The sequence below is a fragment of the Charadrius vociferus genome, unplaced genomic scaffold, assembly GCF_000708025.1.
Source record: "Charadrius vociferus isolate BGI_N301 unplaced genomic scaffold, ASM70802v2 scaffold15, whole genome shotgun sequence".
NCBI lineage: Eukaryota > Metazoa > Chordata > Aves > Charadriiformes > Charadriidae > Charadrius > Charadrius vociferus.
The window spans coordinates 3,184,683-3,207,682 of NW_009650064.1; the positions used below are offsets into that span (position 1 = coordinate 3,184,683).

At 38.1% G+C, this 23,000-nt stretch overlaps 1 protein-coding gene across 1 annotated transcript in view; it reads left to right on the forward strand.

The window, feature by feature from the left end:
• Positions 1 to 16,199, forward strand: part of UBR5 (ubiquitin protein ligase E3 component n-recognin 5) — a 72,784-nt gene extending 56,585 nt beyond the window's left edge. Inside the window, exons 40-59 of the mRNA XM_009891818.1 lie at positions 273 to 484; positions 871 to 1,101; positions 2,926 to 2,999; positions 3,608 to 3,780; positions 3,879 to 3,992; positions 4,561 to 4,781; positions 5,411 to 5,531; positions 5,628 to 5,726; positions 6,005 to 6,248; positions 6,817 to 6,928; positions 7,454 to 7,598; positions 7,891 to 8,021; positions 8,252 to 8,312; positions 8,617 to 8,792; positions 9,195 to 9,279; positions 11,060 to 11,215; positions 11,602 to 11,715; positions 13,073 to 13,217; positions 13,833 to 13,918; positions 15,037 to 16,199. Of these exons, the coding sequence (XP_009890120.1) occupies positions 273 to 484; positions 871 to 1,101; positions 2,926 to 2,999; positions 3,608 to 3,780; positions 3,879 to 3,992; positions 4,561 to 4,781; positions 5,411 to 5,531; positions 5,628 to 5,726; positions 6,005 to 6,248; positions 6,817 to 6,928; positions 7,454 to 7,598; positions 7,891 to 8,021; positions 8,252 to 8,312; positions 8,617 to 8,792; positions 9,195 to 9,279; positions 11,060 to 11,215; positions 11,602 to 11,715; positions 13,073 to 13,217; positions 13,833 to 13,918; positions 15,037 to 15,249 (2,913 nt within the window). The 3' untranslated portion in view covers positions 15,250 to 16,199. The remainder of the gene's footprint in view (positions 1 to 272; positions 485 to 870; positions 1,102 to 2,925; positions 3,000 to 3,607; positions 3,781 to 3,878; positions 3,993 to 4,560; positions 4,782 to 5,410; positions 5,532 to 5,627; positions 5,727 to 6,004; positions 6,249 to 6,816; positions 6,929 to 7,453; positions 7,599 to 7,890; positions 8,022 to 8,251; positions 8,313 to 8,616; positions 8,793 to 9,194; positions 9,280 to 11,059; positions 11,216 to 11,601; positions 11,716 to 13,072; positions 13,218 to 13,832; positions 13,919 to 15,036) is intronic.
• The last annotated feature ends 6,801 nt before the right edge of the window (positions 16,200 to 23,000 follow it).

Consider the following 23,000-nt stretch of genomic DNA (forward strand, 5'->3'; position numbering starts at 1 on the left):
AAGAGATGCCCAAAAGGGAGGGAGGGATGGTGAGAATGCTTTACAGACACCAAAGTTTTAAGTGATGAGAGCTGCATACCACTACAGTAAATCAACAGTCTTGATAGAGCTTTCGGAAACTGTTCACTGGTCATTCTTGAATGTGGTTTTAGAGCCTCTTTGTAGGGAGTCAGGTGTAACTGTAAAAGCCACGGTGGAGGGTTATGTTGAGATTGCATTCTCATCATCTAGTTCTGTTATTTGCAAAACTCATTAAATCTCATTTTCTATAGAATTATGTAGAAGAAAAGCTTATTCCTACTTGGAATTGGATGGTTAGTATCATGGACTCTACTGAAGCTCAGCTGCGTTATGGTTCTGCGTTAGCATCTGCTGGTGATCCTGGGCATCCAAATCATCCTCTCCATGCTTCTCAGAACTCTGCCAGAAGGGAAAGGATGACAGCCCGTGAGGAAGCTAGCTTAAGAACACTTGAGGGAAGGAGGTATGAAAATAGTTTGATTACTGCATGTGGTATGAATTACCAGTTTTACAGTCAAATCTTCTTGTTCACTGACATTTTAGGAATCTAATTTTGTAATGCAGCAGTGTAGTTACTGTTTTGATTTAAGTTGGCTTCCTGTGTTGTTGCTGCTGTTTGGTTTATTCTGACGTACTAGATTCACCATGAGTATTAACTGTTTATAGTACTCTGCACCTGAGCTGCTTATATAGTAAAGCATAAAACTATGATTTACTTTTGTCACACTGTTTTCCTGTGGGGTATTTTTGAGTTTTTACATCCATATTTCAAATATAGAGACTAATACGTAAAGATGCATTCTATTGTGATGCTTAATCTCTCTGTATTCAATCCTTTTCTTTCACTAGACGCGCTACGCTACTCAGTGCTCGTCAGGGAATGATGTCAGCACGTGGTGATTTCCTGAACTACGCGCTGTCTTTGATGCGTTCTCACAATGATGAGCACTCAGATGTTCTTCCTGTTCTAGATGTCTGTTCACTAAAGCACGTAGCATACGTTTTTCAAGCCCTTATTTATTGGATTAAAGCAATGAATCAACAGACGACATTGGATACTCCTCAGCTGGAACGGAAAAGGTATCGAGGCTGACTCAGAAGCAAAAACTTTAGCAAAAGTGGTGTATGCTCTTTTCTTTCAGTCATTGGCATTGTTACTCAGCAACTCATATAAATATATACATATATAATATATACTGTGTGTATGTGTAGTAACATGCATATTATAAAAAGAATATATATAGTGGTATATAACGTTTGTGTGTTTGATAAGCCTGTTACAGTATCCTGTTCAAATCTTTTTATGCTGATTGCTGTAAAAGGTCTTCTTATCACTGAAACTTGAGATTGATTTTTAGCTCCATAGCAGTGCCTCTAAAGGATGTACTCAGGACAGTTTCTCAGCTGAAAAATGCAATCTGCCTCTCACATTTAACATGATAACTTATTTCAAATTCTGTCAAACATGTTAAGAATCACATGGGAGAAAATGTCAAAGTCTGGTATGATGGGCTTAGTAGTTCTGTTTCCATTTGGTTGTGGATATTTGAGACTTACCTGATGATTTAAAGCACAGTGGGGAAATCAATAGCTGAAAAGGTCCTTATGTTGAAAATCCCCACTACTTCAACTACAGCATTTTAAAAGGTGCATTTATTACTTTTAAAAACATTGTAAGATTTTTTTTTTTTAGAAATGTTCTTTGATTTGAAGTGGCAATTAATGATCATAAAAATGTCTACATGTTGGTAGTCTATACCATCTGTTCCCATTTCTTACTAATTTTTGAGGTAATGTACCTGAACAATCCTAGTCAACAGTTAAATACAAATCTTTGCCCCTTCCTGCCTCTAATTTTCAGTATCGCAGGTTGAACTTAACTTTTGCTGTTCTCTACAAATTTAGTAACTGTAAAATATGAGGTATCGATATTTTTAGATATATATTGGACTGCTGCTTTAGTTCTAATGTTATCTTCAATATATCTTGGTAATGTAAGGCTTGTTATGACCTCAGAATGTATACCAGAGGATGTTGTAGTCAACAGTAGTTTTCTCAAAAGTAGGGATGATTTAATACAGTAAATGATTGAGCCTTTGTGATGGCTGACTTGAGTAGATAGAGCTGTGGCTTTAAGCCTTTTCCAGACGATAATATACTTTCTGGAATCTGCTTTGTCCCCAAAAATTCACATGTTGAAATCTGTCAAATTAACTGTTCATCAAGGAATTGCAAAATTCCCATGAAATGCTTGTAAAACTATGAAGCCCTACACCTTTTCAGTTAAAGGTGAGTGGTCAAATTCAGTCAGTTGCTTCTGTTAGGTGACATTTTAGTAGCCTGTACGAAATGAAATTTATCGGTCCTCATCTAGTTTCAGATCATATTTCACAATGCACAAACTGCCAGAAATGAAAACTTACCAAATTTCTTGATCCTTTTTATAATACAGTGAAATCAGTTTCTTTAATAAGCAGCTTGCAGACTTACGTTCTGAAATGTGGTCAGTGACATTATTTTTGTAGGACTAAGCATATTCTAGACCAGTAAATTTTAGAATAGTAATTCACTTATCTATTTCTTCCACTAATGCAAGGTTCCTAGGATTTTATATTGACATAGTCTTTAAAAACAAGCATACCCATCACTGTCTGAAGCTGTAACTTTTTATATCAAACTTGGTAGGTGGCCAAATGGCTATAAGGGTACCTGTGTGAGTAACGTAGTGGGTATGTAATGAGAAGAACTCAGCAGTACTTTGATTTTTAGAGTGAGTTTGTTCTTGCTTAGCTCTCAGGTACACTTCACTTACGGATTATACTCTTGCTTTTATTGATTGCTACAGATGTAAATGTTTTGCCTAGTGTTTTCTTCGAGGGGATTGACTTTTTTTTTTTTTTTAAGAACTCGGGAGCTTTTGGAACTGGGTCTTGACAATGAAGATTCAGAACATGAAAATGATGATGACACCAATCAAAGTTAGTATACAGAAAGACTTCTATAGTACACCAAAATGTGACACTTTCTTAGTGTTTTTTTCCCCTTTAGCTTGCTGAGACTTTGAATAAATTTTGCTACTTGCATGTGTTACATTAAAGTTAGGTGTTAGTAGGATTTTCTTACCGTTGTTACTTTACCAAATTTCTTCTGCCATTGCCTGTTCACATTTCATTTCTCATTTCACACAAAAAGAGTGCCCTCTTTTTGTCTTCTTTCTGTCTAAACTGCAGAAATTTTTGCCCTTACTTATTCTATACAATAACAGAATTTAAAATTTGAATCAAGATTTAAACTGATTTTTTTGATCGCATGAAACTGCTGCTGAAAACGGTAGAATGTATACTCTATACTAAGTACACGTAGTGTAGGAGTGCATGTTCAGTGAAGTTAGTTGCAGTAAAAAGAATAAAAGTGATGACTAAGCAACTTAAGAAAAATACAGGATTTGTGGAAGCATCCTGTAGAAGTATTAAATTTGCAGAGATGCTCCTCCAGTCAGATAGCTAAGAGGGAAGTGTATTAATTTTGGTATTTTAAATCCTTTTCTAACTGTGAAAATAGAACTGAAATCTTCTCTGATATTTAGGTGCTACACTCAATGACAAAGATGATGACTCCCTCCCAGCGGAGACTGGCCAAAACCATCCATTTTTCAGACGATCAGACTCCATGACGTTCCTCGGCTGCATTCCACCGAATCCTTTTGAAGTTCCTCTGGCAGAGGCCATCCCCCTGGCAGACCAGCCCCATCTATTACAGGTGACATCAGAGATGGTGTTCTGGAAGAAACTGAAGTTTGCTTTTTCATTTCTAACTGAAGTATATTATTTACCCAGAATGCTTTTGTTAATTTTCAGCCAAATGCTCGCAAAGAAGATCTGTTTGGCCGACCAAGTCAGGGTCTATATTCATCTTCTGCCAACAGCGGGAAATGCTTAATGGAAGTTACGGTGGATAGAAACTGCCTTGAGGTAGATTTAAAGGTTTTCTTATTTTTAAACAGTAGGGTAATTTAAGCTAGTACCTTCGTTCCTTAAAAAGACACTTTAATGTTTTCAGAGATAATTTTAAGTAGCTTTCAGAATGATAATGTAAAGCCCAGTAAGTGTGAAAACTTGGACTTTTTAGGAGAAGTATGCTTAAATTTTTTTTTTCAATGTAGGAACTTTGATGATTACTGATTTATAGCAGATTTCAGACAATATTTTTAAAGGCTGCAGTACAATGCTGAGTTAATGTTGAAATGACAATTATATAATTATTTGCAATAAAAAGAATTAAATCTCCCGATAGCTCAGTAGATTTGATTTGCCCACAGACTGAGCATTAAATGGCAAGCGTATGAAATGCAAACATAAAGTGGGAAAATGCTTTTTCAATCATTTCAAGAAATACGAGGTTATTGTGTGTTCGCGGGTCAATTACAGTGCTTGCTTTTGTGTGGTATAAAAATTTGAGAGAGATATATACACACATCTCCTGAAAAAGCCTTCTAGACTGCTTTGAAAGTGCAGTTAAATTTTACTTCTCCTTGTTTAGGTTCTCCCAACTAAAATGTCCTATGCAGCCAACTTAAAAAATGTTATGAGCATGCAAAATCGGCAAAAGAAGGAAGGGGAGGAACAAAACGTGCCCACAGAAGAATCGGAGAGTTCAAAGCCGGGGCCTTCAGCTCATGATCTTGCAGCACAACTGAAAAGCAGCTTGTTGGCAGAGATAGGATTGACAGAAAGTGAAGGGCCACCTCTCACATCTTTCAGGTAATTTGAGTTGAAAATTACTCTATGAAATATTACCAAACTGATAAAAGCATATTTGGGACTCTGAAAAGTCTTTTTAAATTAAAATGCATAGCTTACTTTAGTTTGAATTTGTAGTTTGTGTTTGATAGCTTTTAAAATTAACAGTTGAACAGTCTTCAAAGAGGTCTGTGCAAACTGTAGTAAAAGTCTGTTGCTATCTGACTTCTGCTGCAGACCTGCTGCAATGTCCTGGGTAGCTAAGTTTAAAAATTGGAATTGACAACTTGCCATCCGTGTCTGGTGATACTGACCACACGTCATGCAGTTAGGGATTGAACTGCCCTCACTTTGAATTAAAACTTTCCAAAAAAAATTAAGCTCGTGATTGACGGGAGACCACTAACAGTGAATTCCATGTAGCAGTAAAGTTACATGCTTTGGTAATTTCTCTTTGAAAGCAAGTCTTGTGTTTCAGCTGAAACAAAGCAGCTTCATGTGCTTTTGTCCACAGGCTTACTGTACTGTGGTGGTGTTTTTCAGAAATGAACAATTCATTTGAAAGCAGAGGGTAAGAAAAAGCAGAAGTACATAAAATGTGTCTGAAATTTAACTTGTTTTTGCTTGTGTCATTTCTTCCCTCCTGTCAGGCCACAGTGTAGCTTCATGGGCATGGTGATATCTCATGACATGTTGCTGGGACGTTGGCGCCTTTCTTTAGAGTTGTTCGGTAGAGTATTCATGGAAGATGTTGGAGCAGAGCCTGGATCGGTATGTATTTCCCAGCGTAAGGAAAATTCCTCTTACAACTAAATTGTGAACCTCCCTCATTCTGATTTTGGGGTTTTTTGTTTGTTTGTTTTTAAGATCTTGACTGAATTAGGTGGCTTTGAAGTAAAGGAATCAAAATTCCGCAGGGAGATGGAAAAACTTAGAAACCAGCAATCCAGGGACTTAACATTGGAGGTAAAAAATGTCAGTTTGTCTTCTGAATTTGTTTTTATTAAAAGTTGAATTATCGTGTGATGCAGTAACTTGATAGGAGAAGTTGTACTGCAGAGTCTGCACGCAGGTGTCTTAAACCTTACTTTGTGAGCTTTGTTGCAATTACTCTGTAGTTTTTCACAGGCTAATTGGTATTTTCTGAGTCTGGGCAGAAGCGTCCAGCAACTTCTTGTGAAGCTGAAATTCTGTCAATATGATGCTTGGTAAAGAAAAGAAAACTTTTTTTATGTTTTTATTAGGTTGATCGAGACAGAGATCTTCTAATACAGCAGACCATGAGGCAGCTCAACAATCATTTTGGTCGCAGGTGTGCCACCACTCCGATGGCTGTACACAGAGTAAAAGTTACTTTTAAGGATGAGCCAGGAGAAGGCAGCGGTGTAGCACGAAGCTTTTATACTGCTATTGCACAGGCTTTTCTGTCAAACGAGAAACTGCCAAATCTAGACTGTATTCAGAATGCCAACAAGGGTACCCATACAAGTAAGTGATGCACAGCAGTTAATCTACAGATAACACTTATAAAAGCCTTGGATGCCTTTTTACACTGAAATATTTGGCATTGTCTCAGAGATTTCTCTTGTTAGCATGGGAACTGTGAAATGTGCGTGTTACTTCTCTGAGGAAAGGAAATGGCTTTTTTTCTGCTTTCAGAAACAGGAAGCTCTTGTTTTTCTTGAAACAAGAGTCTGCTTTAGATGCTCTCAGCTTTTTTGAGCATCTTTCTGGTAGGCAATAATTGTCAAGATTTTAGTCTGTAAGAGCTTATACATTTTAATATGACTGCTTCATCTGGCTTGTCGCAAATATATTTTAATGTTTTTTAAAGTACGTATAAATTCTTGAAGTGTTTTGGCATTTGTAAGTTGGTACAAACACTTCAGGTTCCATTCTTAAGTTTGATTGAATCCCAATCACTGTTTTAACTGAAGTGGTTCTGTCTCATTGATGTCTTTCAAGCTATCTGCAAAAACTGTGTCCTCCTTGCACTGAAACTTAGGAGAGAGAAGTACAAAGATGTTTAAGCTTATGAGGTTTTTTTCCCTTTCAGGTCTGATGCAGAGATTGCGAAATAGGGGAGAGAGAGATCGGGAAAGGGAGCGAGAGAGAGAAATGCGGAGAAGTAGTGGCTTACGAGCTGGTTCTCGGAGAGATAGGGATAGGTAAGTGATATATTTTTAATTTGTTGGAGATACTTTGTCAAATAGAATAATTGCCTTTATTATCTTCAGGAAAAATACTTTTACTTCCTCAAATTAAAGCTGTCTGTCTTTTTCACTTTCAGGAGCAATTTGCAGGGTAACATCTTGAAATTCAATATATACTTTAATTCTTTATAGAATAATTACACTTACTTTAGCATTGATAGATGATGTGTCAAGCATCGATCTCTCCTGCTAAAACAATAACAAAAACTTTTGTACTAGATTAAAATTGTGAAGTGGTTTAGAAACAGCATTGCTGCTGGTGGCATGTCTGACTGCTGTATCCAAAATACTAGTAGTATTAAAATCTCGGTTGATTTTGATTCTGTTTCTGAATCATTCTCTCCAAGCAGTTATGAGCAACACCACTGTTCACACATAAAAGCTAATGCTATTTTGTAATCTGTATGCAAATGGTATTGTTCCAGAGGATTTTTGCATATTTCCTCTGAAATGAGTACAGACTGCTCCAATTTTCTTAAGGGACTTTAGAAGACAACTTTCCATTGACACACGGCCTTTTAGACCGGCATCAGAAGGAAATCCTAGTGATGACCCTGACCCTCTTCCAGCACACAGACAAGCCCTTGGAGAAAGACTCTACCCTCGTGTGCAAGCAATGCAACCAGTAAGACTTATCTATCGAATACACTTAATTAAATATTGTTCTTGTAATTTTTTAATTTAAAAATTAATTTCCTTGTCCGTTATTGTAACATAACTGAAAATATTTGAACATGTAGGACTGGTTTTATATTCTTTGGCATTTTCTTAAGGTTTTGTTACTGTAATTTGTCATTTAGTTTAGGAGGTATCTTGTAATGCATTCTATATTAAAAATGCTAAAACTTCTCAAATATGGTTTTATGAAATGGGAGACCTGGAGGAGAATAGTAAAACATGCCATTCCTTATCCCCAGGCGTTTGCAAGTAAAATCACAGGAATGCTGTTGGAATTGTCCCCTGCTCAGCTACTTCTGTTACTAGCTAGTGAAGATTCCCTTAGAGCAAGAGTTGATGAAGCAATGGAACTCATTATTGCACATGGCAGGTAAAGTATCAAGGATTTAGATAAGAAATGAAAACTGATTTTGTGGTCAAAGCACTTGCACTGTGCTACATCTAACTCTGATACGTGCAACTTATTCCCGGCTTTGTTCTAGATCTTTGGACAAGTGACTTGTTGGCTTTGGTTTAATCTAATCTGTCTGGTTTCAGAATATGAGAATTCCTTATTGTGAAATTAAATCTGCCTTTTTTTTTTTTTTTGTCCTTGTCAAGGGAGAATGGTGCTGACAGTATATTGGATCTTGGATTGCTGGACTCTTCAGATAAAGTGCAGGTAATGAACTGTTGCACAAAGGAAATTTACTTAAGATCCAGTTGTATCAATTAATTTTAAAAACTTAAGCAACTGGAGCCTTTCTTTATCACGCAAGACAAAGTTGTGTTTAATTACCTTGTGGAGTTATCTTTCTTTTCTTCTTTTGAAAAGATTAAGCAGTGATTACTCAGAAGTATAAAATGTTACCATTGGGAAGTATCATGGAAAGTTTTAACCAAAGAAACTTGAACCAAATAGCTTCTTGATGTGCGTCAGTAACTACAAGTAAGTTTGTTAATTGCTATTCTGATTTTCAAAACAGGAAAATAGAAAGCGACATGGTTCCAGCCGCAGCGTAGTAGATATGGAATTAGATGATACAGATGATGGGGATGATAATGCACCACTTTTCTACCAACCTGGAAAACGAGGTTTTTATACACCAAGACCTGGTAAAAACACAGAAGCAAGGCTGAATTGTTTCAGAAACATTGGCAGGTATGCTACTATTAACTTTCTAGTCTGAAAAAACGTAAAAGACATATATACGAAATACCAGGGAGAGTACCAATGATCCAAGGTGCAAAAACTTTCTTTATTACTTTTATGCTTTTATGTATTTCTCACCTGGAGGTAAATAGTGGGGAGTTTGCACAAGTCAACTTGAGGTTTCTTTTCCTGTTAAATTTTTATTTCACAATCTGGAAGTTTTATACTGCAGGAATTTTTTTTTTTTTTTTAATTATATATGTCCATAATTTTCTTTTGGGGATTGATAAGGCTGGAAGTCTAGCTGCAGCTTGATTCTTAAAATATTTTTACTTTATTATGTGAATTTGCTGAAAGATCTCCAATGTAACTTCTGTCGTACCAAAACAAAACCCAAACATTTATTTTCAGAATCCTAGGATTGTGCTTGTTGCAGAATGAACTATGTCCCATCACGTTAAATAGACATGTAATCAAAGTTCTTCTTGGCAGAAAGGTAAGTTGAACATATAGAAATTGCAATTTCCTTTAATGATGTAAAATCTTGTCTTTAAAAACTGCTTTTTTTCCCCCCAATGTGTAAGTATTGACTAGCAGAGTTGATACTGGAACTGTAAGGATGTCTTTAAATTTAATTTGAGGAGTGTTAATTTTTTCATTTGCTAGGTTTTGAACTGAGTAGATTTACTAGAAGTCAGGTATTTGACTAAGATGGAATGACTTGTAAGGAGTTAATTTTTGACTCTCTTCAAAAACAGTTTACTGTCTCCCCTTTTTCTCTTCCTGAGACTGAAGACTCAAACAGATAGAATCATAGAATCGATTAGGTTGGAAAGGACCTTTAAGATCATCAAATCCAACCATAAACCTAACACTGCCAAGTCCACCGCTAAACCATGCCTCTAAGCACCATATCTACACATTTTTCAAATGCCTCCAGGGATGGTGACTCAGCCACTTCCCTGGGCAGCCTGTTCCAGTCCTTGACAACCCTTTTGGTGAAGAATTTTTTCCTAATATCCAATCTAAACCTTCCCTGGCACAACTTGAGGGCATTTCCTCTTGTCCTATTGCTTGTTACTGGGGAGAAGAGACCAACTCTCACCTCCCTACAGCCACCTTTCAGGTAGCTGTAGGGAGCGATAAGGTCTCCCCTGAGCCTCTTTTTCTCCAGGCTAAACAACCCCAGTTCTCTCAGCTGCTCCTCAAGACTTGTTCAGATCAACAGTCCTGCCCAACTTGGTGTCATCTGCAAACTTAGTGAAGGTGCACTCGATCCCTTTGTCCAGATCATTGATAAAGATATTCAACAGAACTGGCCCCAACACTGCAATAATTACATAAATTTTTGGCAAAAATGCTTCCCCACCCCAATAAACACTAATTGTGGACTTCACATTTCAGGCATCAGTCAATAGAATAGCATTATAAGGTCTGTCTGATACAACAAACTTAAACCAAGGTTTGTTACTGCTGGTCTGTCCTTCAAAGCAATGTTGATCACATAATCAATTATCCAATATACCTATACTCTTTAATGAAAAAGAAGGCAGAAAGATATGCCTCCAAATATCCCAATATGTTCCAAGAGAATCCCTTCTAATTCTTTCTTTCAGGTTTTTGTTCTTGAATACGTATTCCTTCTAGTTAGATGTTGGATACATCAAACAATATTTTAGTTAGGTTTACTTTAGTTTAGTTAGTAGATGACTTTTCTCTCCAGGCTGATAAAGAACAAAGAAGCAAGGCACTATAGAAAACAGCAAGAAGGAGACATTGGTATTTGAATTGTTGGAAACTGTGGTATGCAGCTACTAGGCCATCACTCATTCAGATGTGTGTATGTGTAGCAGCACTATGTATGTGTTTAAGTGGAGGGGAACTTTCAGCGTTTTGGAGCATTGATGCAAATTTCTTCCAACTTCAGTCAACCTCCACCAAATCTCTATTGGTCTAGGTGATATGTAGAAGACTTTGTTTAAAAAAACCCTACAAATTTTCTTTTATAACCCCTGTGCCCTTAATAGCAGGAAAGACTTTACAGGTCTGTCTACATTTTGCTAGTGCGCTTCGGTATTCTAATGTACCTTCAAAAGCAGGCTGAAAATAGGAGTTTGACTGCCTTTATTTCCAAGTGTTTGTGTGCTTTGTTACACAGGTTATACACTGCTGTATGCTAGTGCATAGATTGGGCACAGGTCACCTAATTTTGAATATATTCTTAAACAACTGACGTGTTTAAAACATCGAGTTTCAAACATCTATCTCTTTTACAGGTGAACTGGCATGACTTTGCTTTTTTCGATCCGGTTATGTATGAAAGCCTTCGGCAACTTATCCTCGCTTCCCAGAGTACAGATGCTGATGCAGTGTTTGCAGCAATGGATTTAGCCTTTGCAATAGACCTGTGTAAGGAGGAGGGTGGAGGGCAGGTAAGCACAGCTAAACCTCTGTCTCTCTAGTTTCAGAATTCGACAGCTTCTATACGTTGTGGTCTACACACAATTCATGCTCTTCTCAGGTGGCAGAGACAGTGCTTTACCCTTCCTAGATGCAAATACTATGTTCTTGTTAGGCATTGAAGCGTGGATTTTTTTCCTTGAAGGTGATGTAGAGCCTACCATAAAGCCTGGATAGCATAGTCAATCCTAGGGACTCTTTAAAGCTAACCTGTAGTAGTAAATTTTGCTTGGCTTTAGAGGGATATTAAGCAGTAAATCACACTGCAGCATACTGTGGCTGTTGTAATAATCTCATTTACTTTTTCCTTTTTTTTTTCTTTTCTCCTTTATAAATGGTCCTTGTTACTTTGCTATAGGTTGAACTTATTTCCAATGGTGTAAATATACCGGTCACTCCTCAGAATGTATATGAGTATGTCCGGAAATATGCAGAACACCGAATGTTGGTTGTAGCAGAACAGCCTCTACATGTAAGTCTTTGGTGGAGTGTTTTTTAAAATAAAAATAAAAATATCTGTAAGATTTCAGTCAGTTAATTCTTTTCCTCATTATGGTATTGCTAATCAGGTTTCTTTTGAAGTCGTGACAGCTTGATTAAAAATATTTCATTTTCTAAATTTTGTGTAATTGTATAGCTGTTTATGCAGTACTGTGAAGACTGAGTACTTTGAGCAATTTCTCTTTTTTTATAGAATGAAAGATAATTTCTTTTAAACTTGATCCCATTGGTTAAGCATATATGTCCATTTCTTGAGCTCAAATGGAATTTTTGGTTTGTATTTAGCAGCTACTTTATTCTAATAATCTGTCACCTTTAATTTGTTTAGCCTTGTAAACAAAGATTAAAAAGAAATTTCAAAATATCTACATAAATCACCTTGAACATCTAACTTGTGTCCTTGTTTTAAAAGGAAAAAACAGTTATGAAACATACAACTTTGTTCTTATTTTACTAGCCTGGCAAGAAACCCTACAATTGACTATAAAACTATATTAAAAATAATTTCATTTTGAAGCCCTTTTTAAATAAAAGTTACAGAATAGTGGTTTTGTAAGCAGTTAATGAAGGTGCAGTACTTAGAACCACTTACTCTGTCGTATGAAACTACATCTAAACTTGGCGTTTTCTGCTGACTGTGGTTTCCTGCTGCGTTTCTGAGATACGCTAGCAGACTGCCCGATTACCTCTCTGCAGCTTAGGTCCAAAATTCTTACCGAAATAACATGTTCCTGGAATTAAGCTACTTGATCTCCATGTCTGCCTCTATTAATAGTTTGACTCTTGATTATTTTAAGAGTAAAACCATAACATTCTTATTCATTTTGGAATTTACTAAAACAAATTTATTCGTATTCTTCCATTTTGAAAATGCAATTTCCAATATTTTCAGGATATTACTTTTTTAAATAAAATATGTGTGTATAACATTTTTAAAGCAAAGTTGGCATATGAGTGTCTGAGGAAGCAAAGCAAAATTAACATGCAAGATACGTTTTTCGTAATTCTCATCATATTCAGCATAGCGCAACAAAATACCTGAACTTCTTAGCATTAGAGAGTGCATTTCCTTGTGCTCTTGGTGAAATATTAGTTCAAACAATTACTACTTTCTTTTGCAATAGTAGGTAGGGTTTAACATATTGGTGCAGTTCTTTGTTTCAGAAAATTTGCATCTCAGATGGTAAAGCTTTGAAAGAAAGGAATAGCTAGGACAATAATGAATTTTGAGTTAATAGGGGATTTCACGTGGAACTTTTCAGTAATGCATTTCAAGTCAGTCTGAAAGTGATATGGCTATAATGTGAATCTTGTGGTTTTCACTTAAGGCAATGAGGAAGGGTCTCCTGGATGTACTTCCAAAGAATTCACTAGAAGATTTGACAGCAGAAGATTTCAGACTTTTGGTAAATGGCTGTGGTGAAGTAAATGTGCAAATGCTAATCAGCTTTACCTCTTTCAATGATGAGTCAGGTATGTTTCTGAAAACAGAAAATAAGTTCTGAATAACTTATTCAGAAACAGAGTTGTATGGGTAACTTAACACTGTTTTTTCCGTGTGGAGTAGAGTTACCAGCATTAACTACCTCTTTAAATTTCACATCAGTTAATAAGTCACTGAAAGTCCTAATAAAATTACTCGTGATTTTTTTGCATATCTTTGAAAATATTTACCTTCAACTGAGGGAGAGGGCAAAGCACATTGCCCAACTTTGCTGTCACTTGATGCTAAATACAAGGATTGTATTATTGGTAGTATATCTTTCCTTCTGAAAGTTCTGACCTAACTTTAGAACTATAGATGTGGTGGATGCAGTCTGATATTTCTTACATAATTTTTAGACTATATTTAGCTGTTGTTAGGCTTTTTGGGAGGGAGAGGGTGGGAGCTGTACTGAGGGATGTGAGAGTTAGCCTTTACATTCAAAAGTCTGTGTATTAGTTTTGAAATGACTACTGTCTCGAGTATCAGGGCTTTATGAATGAGACTGTAGCTGAGATTCAACTTGCAGCACACATAAAACAGACCTCTTAATATTTATTGTACAGTGTACCAACTGAATTGTATATCTTTTTTATTTGACACAGGAGAAAATGCTGAGAAGCTTTTGCAATTCAAGCGCTGGTTTTGGTCCATAGTTGAGAAGATGAGTATGACAGAAAGACAAGATCTAGTAAGTTGTCTGTGCTCAGTGGAAACATGCAGAAGAACTGGAATAACTTCAGCATCATTACTGTTTTTAAGTGTGTCTACCTGCATTGACTTTGTATGTGAGGAGTTAAGGTAGCAGACCAGGGCAGTAGGGTTTGATTAGACTTTCAGTTCTGGAAACATCAGGTGTGAATCCTAGACCTTCTTGTAACCGGAAGTAAGCGTGGTGTGTCCTTATCCATGTTCACAGATCTCTTATGGAAGCACAATTACAGTCTCTGCACGGTTGTTCTTAAGCTGAGTAACTGTGGTTAGTCAGCTGTGTTGTGGGCTAGCGGGGTTTTGGGGTTGAGTTCTCTTCCTGAATCATCTATTCTCCTGACTTCTGCATATCCTGAGGGCAACACCTGTGTCCTCTCTGTAAGACGTCAGTAATGATACTTTTTCCTTCTCAAAGCCCTTTAGGAATAGCTGATGAGAAGCATGAAAGAACAAGATACTGTTGAGGGTGCTTCATTTTGGAAAACTTGCCTGTAAATCATATTCGTTGTACGCTTCTTGAAACTATTTGCTTTTAACTTCCTACTACTTAAGGTACTATCTTTCCTTTACAGTTTGCTAAAAGGAAACAAGGACTAATCTGAAAAGCGGAAAATCTAGAGCACATTTGTTAAGGAATATCTATGGTTACGCTTTGGTAGCGATTCTGCTGTGCAAGTCAGTTGAGACTATAAACCAAATATTCTCCGTTGATGCTTTTTGTCTGTCTGTAGTCACTAACTGGTTTGTGAGAGATTTCTGCTGCATTTTGTATTGATGGCAGTCACCATCTTCCCAGATGGATTTGGGGACATTTCATTTACTGAGGATTTGTTGATACAGTTTCATTTTGAGTGCTGCTTTCATCAGTTTTGACAGAGTATGTAAAATAATGAGCAGTTGAGGAAAGGAAGTGAAGGAAGCTACTACAAAAGCAGGTAGCATGACCACTGAATTTAGTTGGCATATTGAACGAAACGTAGTATGATCAAATTTGCTGTGACTGTGCAGTTCTTGTTTAACCTACCGCTACACAACATATAGGCAATATGAAATTTAGCCTTCTGCAGCAAAATTCTAAATGCCATCTTCTTTTTTCAGGTGTACTTTTGGACCTCAAGTCCATCATTGCCTGCCAGTGAGGAGGGATTCCAGCCTATGCCATCCATCACAATAAGACCACCAGATGACCAACATCTTCCTACAGCAAACACTTGCATTTCTCGCCTTTATGTCCCACTCTATTCCTCTAAGCAGATTTTGAAACAGAAATTGTTACTCGCCATTAAGACCAAGAATTTTGGTTTTGTGTAGAGTATAAAAAGTGTGTATTGCTGTGTAATATTACTAGCTAAGTTTTGTAGATTTTTCCATTTGTCTATAAAAGTTTATGAAAGTTAATGCTGTCATACCCCTGGTGGTACTTTAAAGATTTAAATGCAAACATTCCTGTACTAAATTTGTATCGTGAAGGCCTAAGGAGCACTGGCAGTATCTGATTGCAACAGTTTGCTAGTCAATAACTCCTTTGCCTAACCCCAGCCAAAGATGACAGCAGAACAATATAATTTACACTGTGATTTATCTTTTTGCTGAGGGAAAATATGTAAAATGTTCTGAAAATTCACTGCTGCCTTTGTGGAAAGTGTTTCAGCAAAGGTTCTTGTATAGAGGGAGTAGGGAATTTCGAAATAAAAAATTAAGTATGTTCTGTGTTTTATTTTAACTTTTTTTTATGGTGTTTAATTTGTGGTTGGCTGCAGTTGTGTATCATGTATATTGAACTTGTAAAAAGTTCCTGACAGCTCAGATCCTGGAGTTGGGATCGTTCACTTATAAAACCACTTTCATTGCAATTTTTGTTCTGATTGCATTGAACTCTGGCGCATCAGATACCATCACTAATATTTTGCATGTAATCTGTACCTTTAGCGGGTTTCTTTTTTTTGTACATATGATGAGGCCAATGCACAGTATTTCATAGTCCACAATCAACATTTTTGTATCCCTGTTTCAGTGAACAGACAGTCAGGAGGTTGTTCCACTACCAGTTCTAACCTGACACTTGTACTACATTATCTAACTATGTAAACTCAGCCTGGGCACTTTCTGGTAACTGTAAAATGTTTATAAGATCATGATTATTGAAGATACATTTTGGAAAACTTTAATGTTCGTGAGCAGCTTAACTTCTTTTGTATCTAGCCTTTTTTTAAGTATCTTGTTACAGTTTTTTAATAAAGAAATTACAGACAAAATACCAAGTCATACTGAAGAAACAATAGTTTTTATTTATTTAGCCATTTATACTTTAGCATACACTAAACATAGTCGTTCAATAAAGATCTGAATTTTGTAACTGAAAAATTGACCTGCAGAAGACATTCAGCCCACATTTTACAGTTAGCAGAGAATCCTGAATGAAACAGGCCAGGCAACCCCTTCTTTGCGCAGAATTGGTTTGAAGGGAAAGTGGCTTGTTCTGAAAAATCTCAAGGTAATTAGGTTAGAATAAAATTCTCAAAGTGCATTGTAGTGGGTTCTACTGTATGTTCACTTTCAAAGTGGTTGGTTGCTTTTGGGGAGGGCAGTCTTTGACCATAACCTAGGATGTGTTTTCCCTAATGCTTGAGAGATTTTTAAGAGTTAGGAGGTGATTAATAAAGGAAGGGGCTACTTTTTCTGTGTCAAAACAAATTTCTGAAAGCATAGCAGACTGAAGTATTGAAGGTTAAGAGCTTTTGTGGTGGTGATGTTCTTCTTTCTTGCTTCTCCAACACCATGAGTCCGTGTTAGTGATTTTTTTTTTTTTTTCTTCCTTCTGCTGGGAAGAGCTAAACTAACATTTCATCAAAATCCAAGTGGAATTCACCTTTGCCAGAACTCCACTGGGTTTTTGTTTGTCAGCTAGTTGAGGATCACCAAAGTTACCTACAGCTGTGACTGTTAAAAAAGTGTCTGTTTTCATCATCATCGTTTAGTTGCTAGAGGTATGGAGGACAGTTGAGATCAGAAATTCTGAGCACCAGTTGCCAAATGGATGCTGAAAATCCTTTTTTCTAAATAAGGCTGACTGTTTCAGGCTTGTGTAGTTAAACCTGCAGATAAATCAAGTAACCAGATGTAGAATTTTTTTCTGCATGTACTGATACTTCCTCAATCAATCATCCTAGAAAAGGATAGTTTCAGTGTACGAGGACTGGAGTCTATTCTGAATTTCCTGTTGTGACTTCCAGTGTATCTCAAGTTCAAAACTGTATCAGATTTTACTATGCTAGTATCAATTAAAAATAAAAAGCAGTACAGCTACACAAGTCTAGCTATAGTTGTATTAGTATAGAGAAATTTATACTGGTATGGCTGTCCTCATATACTAAGGAGGATAGTTACAAAGGTACGAAGCAACATATACCTTATGCCTGGATTTCTAACTGGTGTAATTACTTCCATTACCAAAACTGCCTCTAACTGAAATGTGTAAAGTTAGTAGAAAGCAACAAAAGAAACTGTTTAGAATAGGCATCAAATCTACAGTCTGTAAAATAAAGCTCCCTCCCTCACAAAGCTTTGTGAGACTTGATGTATTAAAAACTATCCAAGGCTCTTGGATGAAAGGCCATATAAAAATGTAAAGTACTGTGTGTATATATATATATATATATGTATTGTGTGTATATGTATATAAGTGTATGTGTATGTATAACATATAAATATATGTTATATGTATATATATTTCTGTATATAGCTTAAACATTTTTTTAAGTCCTGTAATGTATAGCTAGACAAAAATTATGCAGATAACTCACAGTAGCTCACCATATATACACACACGAGGCATTCTGATAAGTGGAGAGGGAATTTAGAATGATTTATGCTGTCGTCATTGACTTGAAATGTGTATGTAGCTTTATAAATAGCTTTTTTCCTCTGTATGGTATATTTAAACTATATCAAGATTTTAATAAGAAAAATGTTTATTAAAATCATACACCTCATCTCCCTTTGACTTAAGCCCTTCTGTTAGTTCACTTTTAAGATGTGCTAGAGAAACTAGTTAAAGGAAAATTCGGTAACGTTCACATTTTTTTAAGTCTAAATCCTTAGCTGTTCATAACTGCTGAAATAGGAGATAAAGGTAGCTACTAATAAAATGTTATCACCAACTACTAGACTAGTTCCTATTCTGAATCTAGGGAAAACTGACAACTTAATGCTAACTACAATGGCTAATTTTCGGCCTTGGTTTCTGTTCCGTAGCTAACTGTATCCAACACAGAAGGCAAATTGCTTGTTCAGATCTGATAATTTTCCAGAAGTAAAAAATTAGATGGGAAAGGCCACTTGATGACAAGTCCATACGTTTGATTTAGGAGTGACTTTTTTTTCCTGCAATCATTAGATAACGTGCAGCAAAAAAGCTGTAAACTGGCAAATTGGTGAATTGAAAGCAATACCCTTCTTGTGCAGCAGCAGTCATTCAGGGAGGCAGAGGAAATTTTCCTAATCTCTTAACCTACGTTTGTCTTTTTAAAGTGCACAATCGTATGAAGATCTGCTGCTTTCCAAAAGTTTACTTCCATGTGTGCACCCAAAGCGAAGTGTGTAGAGAGCAGAGTGTGAACCTTTCCTTGGTAGTTGGCGTGCAGGTGGGAGAAGTACCCACCTCCTCCCAGGGAGCCCTAATTCAGCACATCTCTTCAGCGTTTTTAATACTATGTGAAAGATTGTTTAGTAGGTCAGTAGTAACCTCCTCGGAGGAAGCTTACAGCTGTTCTCCATTAACTCTCTTTTTATAGTGTCCTTATAACCTGTGGATCGTGTCTCTGTGTGAATCTGTAAATGCCATTCTGAGCTTTTTCTGTGTCTGTACTCTTCGCTTCATTGGCACTCGCGTTTCTCTGGCTTCCTCTCTCTAGGGCAGACTACAGATACACAGCTTAGTAGCTTTGATTCCCTTTTTCTTTTCAAACTTCATATAATTTGACCTTTTTTATGAACTCTTCAGTTTGCCTGTTTAATAGCAGGTCTGCTAAAACTGAATAGAAAATTCTGCAAGTCTGGATTAACTGGATTTCAGTGCGTGTGGCATTTGCTTATCCTGAGGTTTGAATGTCCACGCACAGATTGAAAGGTGTAGGTGAAACGGTCATGCAAAAGCTTCAGTGACTCTCTTGAACTCGCAGTGCTGGTAGTTCCTGCATGGTCTGTGTTGGGAGGACACAAACAGGCTTTACAGCTGGAATCTGCCCTCCACCGCAGTGTAGTCATTGCCCGGCAGGACTTGCTAGTGTCATCGGGAGCGCCAATGGGTCCTTTCCTAGTTGGAAATTGCTTTTGTGGTTTTAATTTGCAGCTATTTGGGTATCTTATCATAGAGCAGATTTGCTGAACTGAGAAACATGGAGCGCTTTTAATTTTTCACATATCTTTTAAGAATTTTCTGTGGAGTTGTCTTTAAGAGGATAACTTCATGTCTTGCTTGGAACACAAGCCTGTGAGACTTTTCCCCCCCTTTGTCCATGGCTTTCTTAATACAAAGGTATTTCTTGTCACTGAGTATCGCCACAAGTTACTATTGTAGTAATATACTGTTTACTATAGCAAGAAGCAGTGGGTTGCTACCACGTGTTTCAGAACTTTTTTTCCATAATGGTGAAACTTTTCAGTGTCCCTTGCCCAGTGACAACAGCAGCTAACATGAATGAGGCTGTTTGAATACTATAGTCACGTGAACCCGTTGGAAAACAGGTTGCTGCCACAACCTGGGGTAAGGTTTCTCTGCAAGGAGACTCTCTTAAGAAAATATTTGTTTTGGACTTACTGAAATTATTCACAAATTACTTTTCATACAGTGAACAGTTTTAAGCTGAAAAAGAGTTCACTTTATAAACAACAATTTGTCAGTTTATCTGAAATTGCATTTTTCATGTAAAAAAATATAAAGCATTATTAAAAGGCAGCTAAGTATTCACAAAAAAAAGTAGTATCTTTTGGGGGAGGGAGGGAAGAGGCATTACAGTTCAAGCTGTGATGACTGCATTTTGGGTGCCTTAGATAAAACTTTGGAACATATTTTGTATCAATAACTAACTTTGCCTTGCCATGAAAGAGCACTTTGCCCCAAAAGTTGTAATTGATGCTAGTATAGATGACATTTTTTCACTGCTTTTATTAGTTTCAGAACTACTAAATACAACATGAACTTCCAGATTCTTCTCATTCATGTCTTTCTAAAGGAGGATGTGGACAGGCTTTGGTGGTGGTGGTGGCTTTTTGAGTGGATCAAAATTACTCTGTTGGACAGAGCAAGCTGTGGGAATGCCAAGCTGCGCTGGTAAGCCCATAAGGTCTGGACATGTCCAACAGAGCACTAAAGGTGTGTGCTGCTGCCGCCGCACCTCCACTAGTTGCAATTAGCAGAGAGTGAGCTGTTGTGAAGCCAGAGGCTACCCTGCAGGAACACCCATTCTGGCATGCCACCTTGCTGGGAGTCTTCTCTGCTCCCTGCTGTGGAGTGTCCTGCACCTCCGGGAAGTGCCGCCATGCTTTCAGGACATCACCCTGCGGATCAGAGTGCCTCCCCATGCAGAAACACCTCCTCAGCTCCTGGTGCATATGTTTGTCGTGAGTGAGTGCGGGTAAGGGGTGGTGAGGACTGGGGCAGGGCAGCTGTCACACCACCAGGGGGGAGTTAGGAGCTAAGGAAGGAATACAGCTTCCACCACCCCTCAGGGAGATTGTGCTAAACAAGACATCGTAGGTATAGCTGAGAAATCTGAAATCTTGCAAAATTGTGCATAGTGCTGTATTACATACATAGGTTTATTTTGCTTGTAAACTATTTTACAGTTCCACAAGTACTTTTCTGTATTTCAGTATTTCAGTATCATGTACCCGATGTGATTAATTTATATAAAACAAAACTAACAGAAGTTGGTGGGTCTTTCTCGAGATGCAAGAACAGCCACCTGCTGTTTTGTTAATCCTTGTGGTATATTTCCTTTGTGGTATTTTTCCTTTGTATATTAATCTTTATGCACCATGTAAGTAGACATTTGTTGTGCCTGTGCATCTGTAAAAGCACAGGTGTGACTTTAAGAAGTTATCCCCAAATACTTGAACTCCTTCCTATTACTAATTATATTAATTTGTGGTAGTTCTTAAACCTTGTCAAATACTCAGCAGGACAATCCCTTATTTGGGGAATTTTGAAACAGCAGCCAGGATGATCAGGTTGGGGGGCTAAGACAATTGATAAGCAGGTCAATGTTGTTTAATATGGTGAGTGTGCTTGAGTTTTACTGCTTGTTGGTTTTTGCCCAGAAAGTGCTGCGTCTCCCTCTTAAACCATTAGCACACTGTGCATGACACACACCAATATAATTTTTCAGTGTTAATGGGTCAGTTGGGTTTGCTTTGTATCAATCAGTGTTCCTCTAAGCGTTTGCTCTGGACAAAAAAATAGAATCCCTGGTACTTGGTACACCAGCAAGTGGAGCTGCTGTTGGATGTGAATATTAAGCAACTTGTATGGGTATCTCTGGGTAATAAAACTTGAAAGCTGACTCAGAAAAAGCAGTAGTCAGGTAACAGCAGATGTTGTTAGTGTAAAACCACCTGTTCTCATTTACTGTTTGTGTGTTTCTGGTGCGCTGTTTAGTAATTTGCTGTTTAGGCATGTGTTTCTGCTCCTTGGAAAACTCAATGGAAGAAAACCAAAGCTGTTCTCATGCTTAGGACCAGCACAGTCACTGGTGCTGCACAGATCTTGCCACTGAACTTTCCTCACCCTTTGCCCCAGTGAGGCTTGAGCTCCTCTCACAAAGGGTAAAAAAAGCCACAGGAGGCAGATACGGTCTGGTCCGGAGGAGCCCAGCTGGCCCCGCTCCTACTTCCCATGCCTGGGAAACCGGGAGAGGGGAGGTCTCAGTCATTCTGTGGCAGCCAGGTGCCTTTTAAAAAAAATATCTGAAATTCTTAATGACAGAGAACTAACAAAAGCAAAGGTTACCTTTCTGGGAAAGGATACCAGAATCCCTCGAAGCCCCTAACTGTGCACTATCTACCTTCCCTGGCTGCGGGGCAATTGGCGATGTTTGACCGGCGCTGGGACTGGGGAACATGGGGCAGCGGTCACGGCGATGGTGCACAGTGTCTACGGACTCAACTCCACCAGGCCTCTGGGTCCCCCTCCTCCTCCTGAAGGGACCACCGTGGGCCCCAGCCTTTCTCTTGGCCTCTGAAGAGTGGCTCAGTCCTGCTTGTGAGCTGCCTGGATGTCTTGGCGCTTGTGAACTTTTAGTTCTCACTCACTGGTGTTTGCTTTTAGAGCTGTGTCTTTGATTTCAGGTCTTCGTGACGAGCCAAGCCGTACCCACTGGGTGGGACTTTTTTTTTTCTTATGGACTATTTGATTGTTTTGGTAAATGACCCACATGTCTACAGCAGAGGGGCCTGATGAAACCACTGAGCTCTGACAGTTCCCAGCTCTGGCTGAAATCTCTCTGTGTGCAAGAAGTGACAGAAACAACTGTCAATAGTACTTTCGCTGATGGTGTTTAGGCTCACAGGCCCCTGCGAGCACCTCCAAGCACTACACCCATCTATGTCTGTTACGCAGTTACTGGAGCGTGTTCCCAGGCCTGCACTGGTTCAGGATGGATTGAAAAAGACTTTTTTTTTTTTTTTTTTTTTCTGACATAGGTTGCTCTTTCTTGTACACTTTTAGAGTGCCCACCGCTACCCAGTGATGGACACTTCAGGTTAAGCCTCAGCGCCAGCTCCCACCACTACTGTCTAAAACTCTGTACACGTTCTTCAGTAAATATTTTGCCACAATTAACTCCCTCCACGAGTTCATCTTCCATTACCATCTTTCAGAGGCTTGTCTGGGATTTTCTCCTAATTTTGGGGTTGGCGACGGCGGCAGTTTTGGTTCCTTCCCTACGAAATAAGACCATCAGTTGCGATGAACGCTCTCCCTCCCTCAGGTTTCTCTCCCTCCCGGGCCTGGGCAACCGCGGCGGCCCGGACACCACGGCACAACCCTGTCCGCGCCGGCTGCC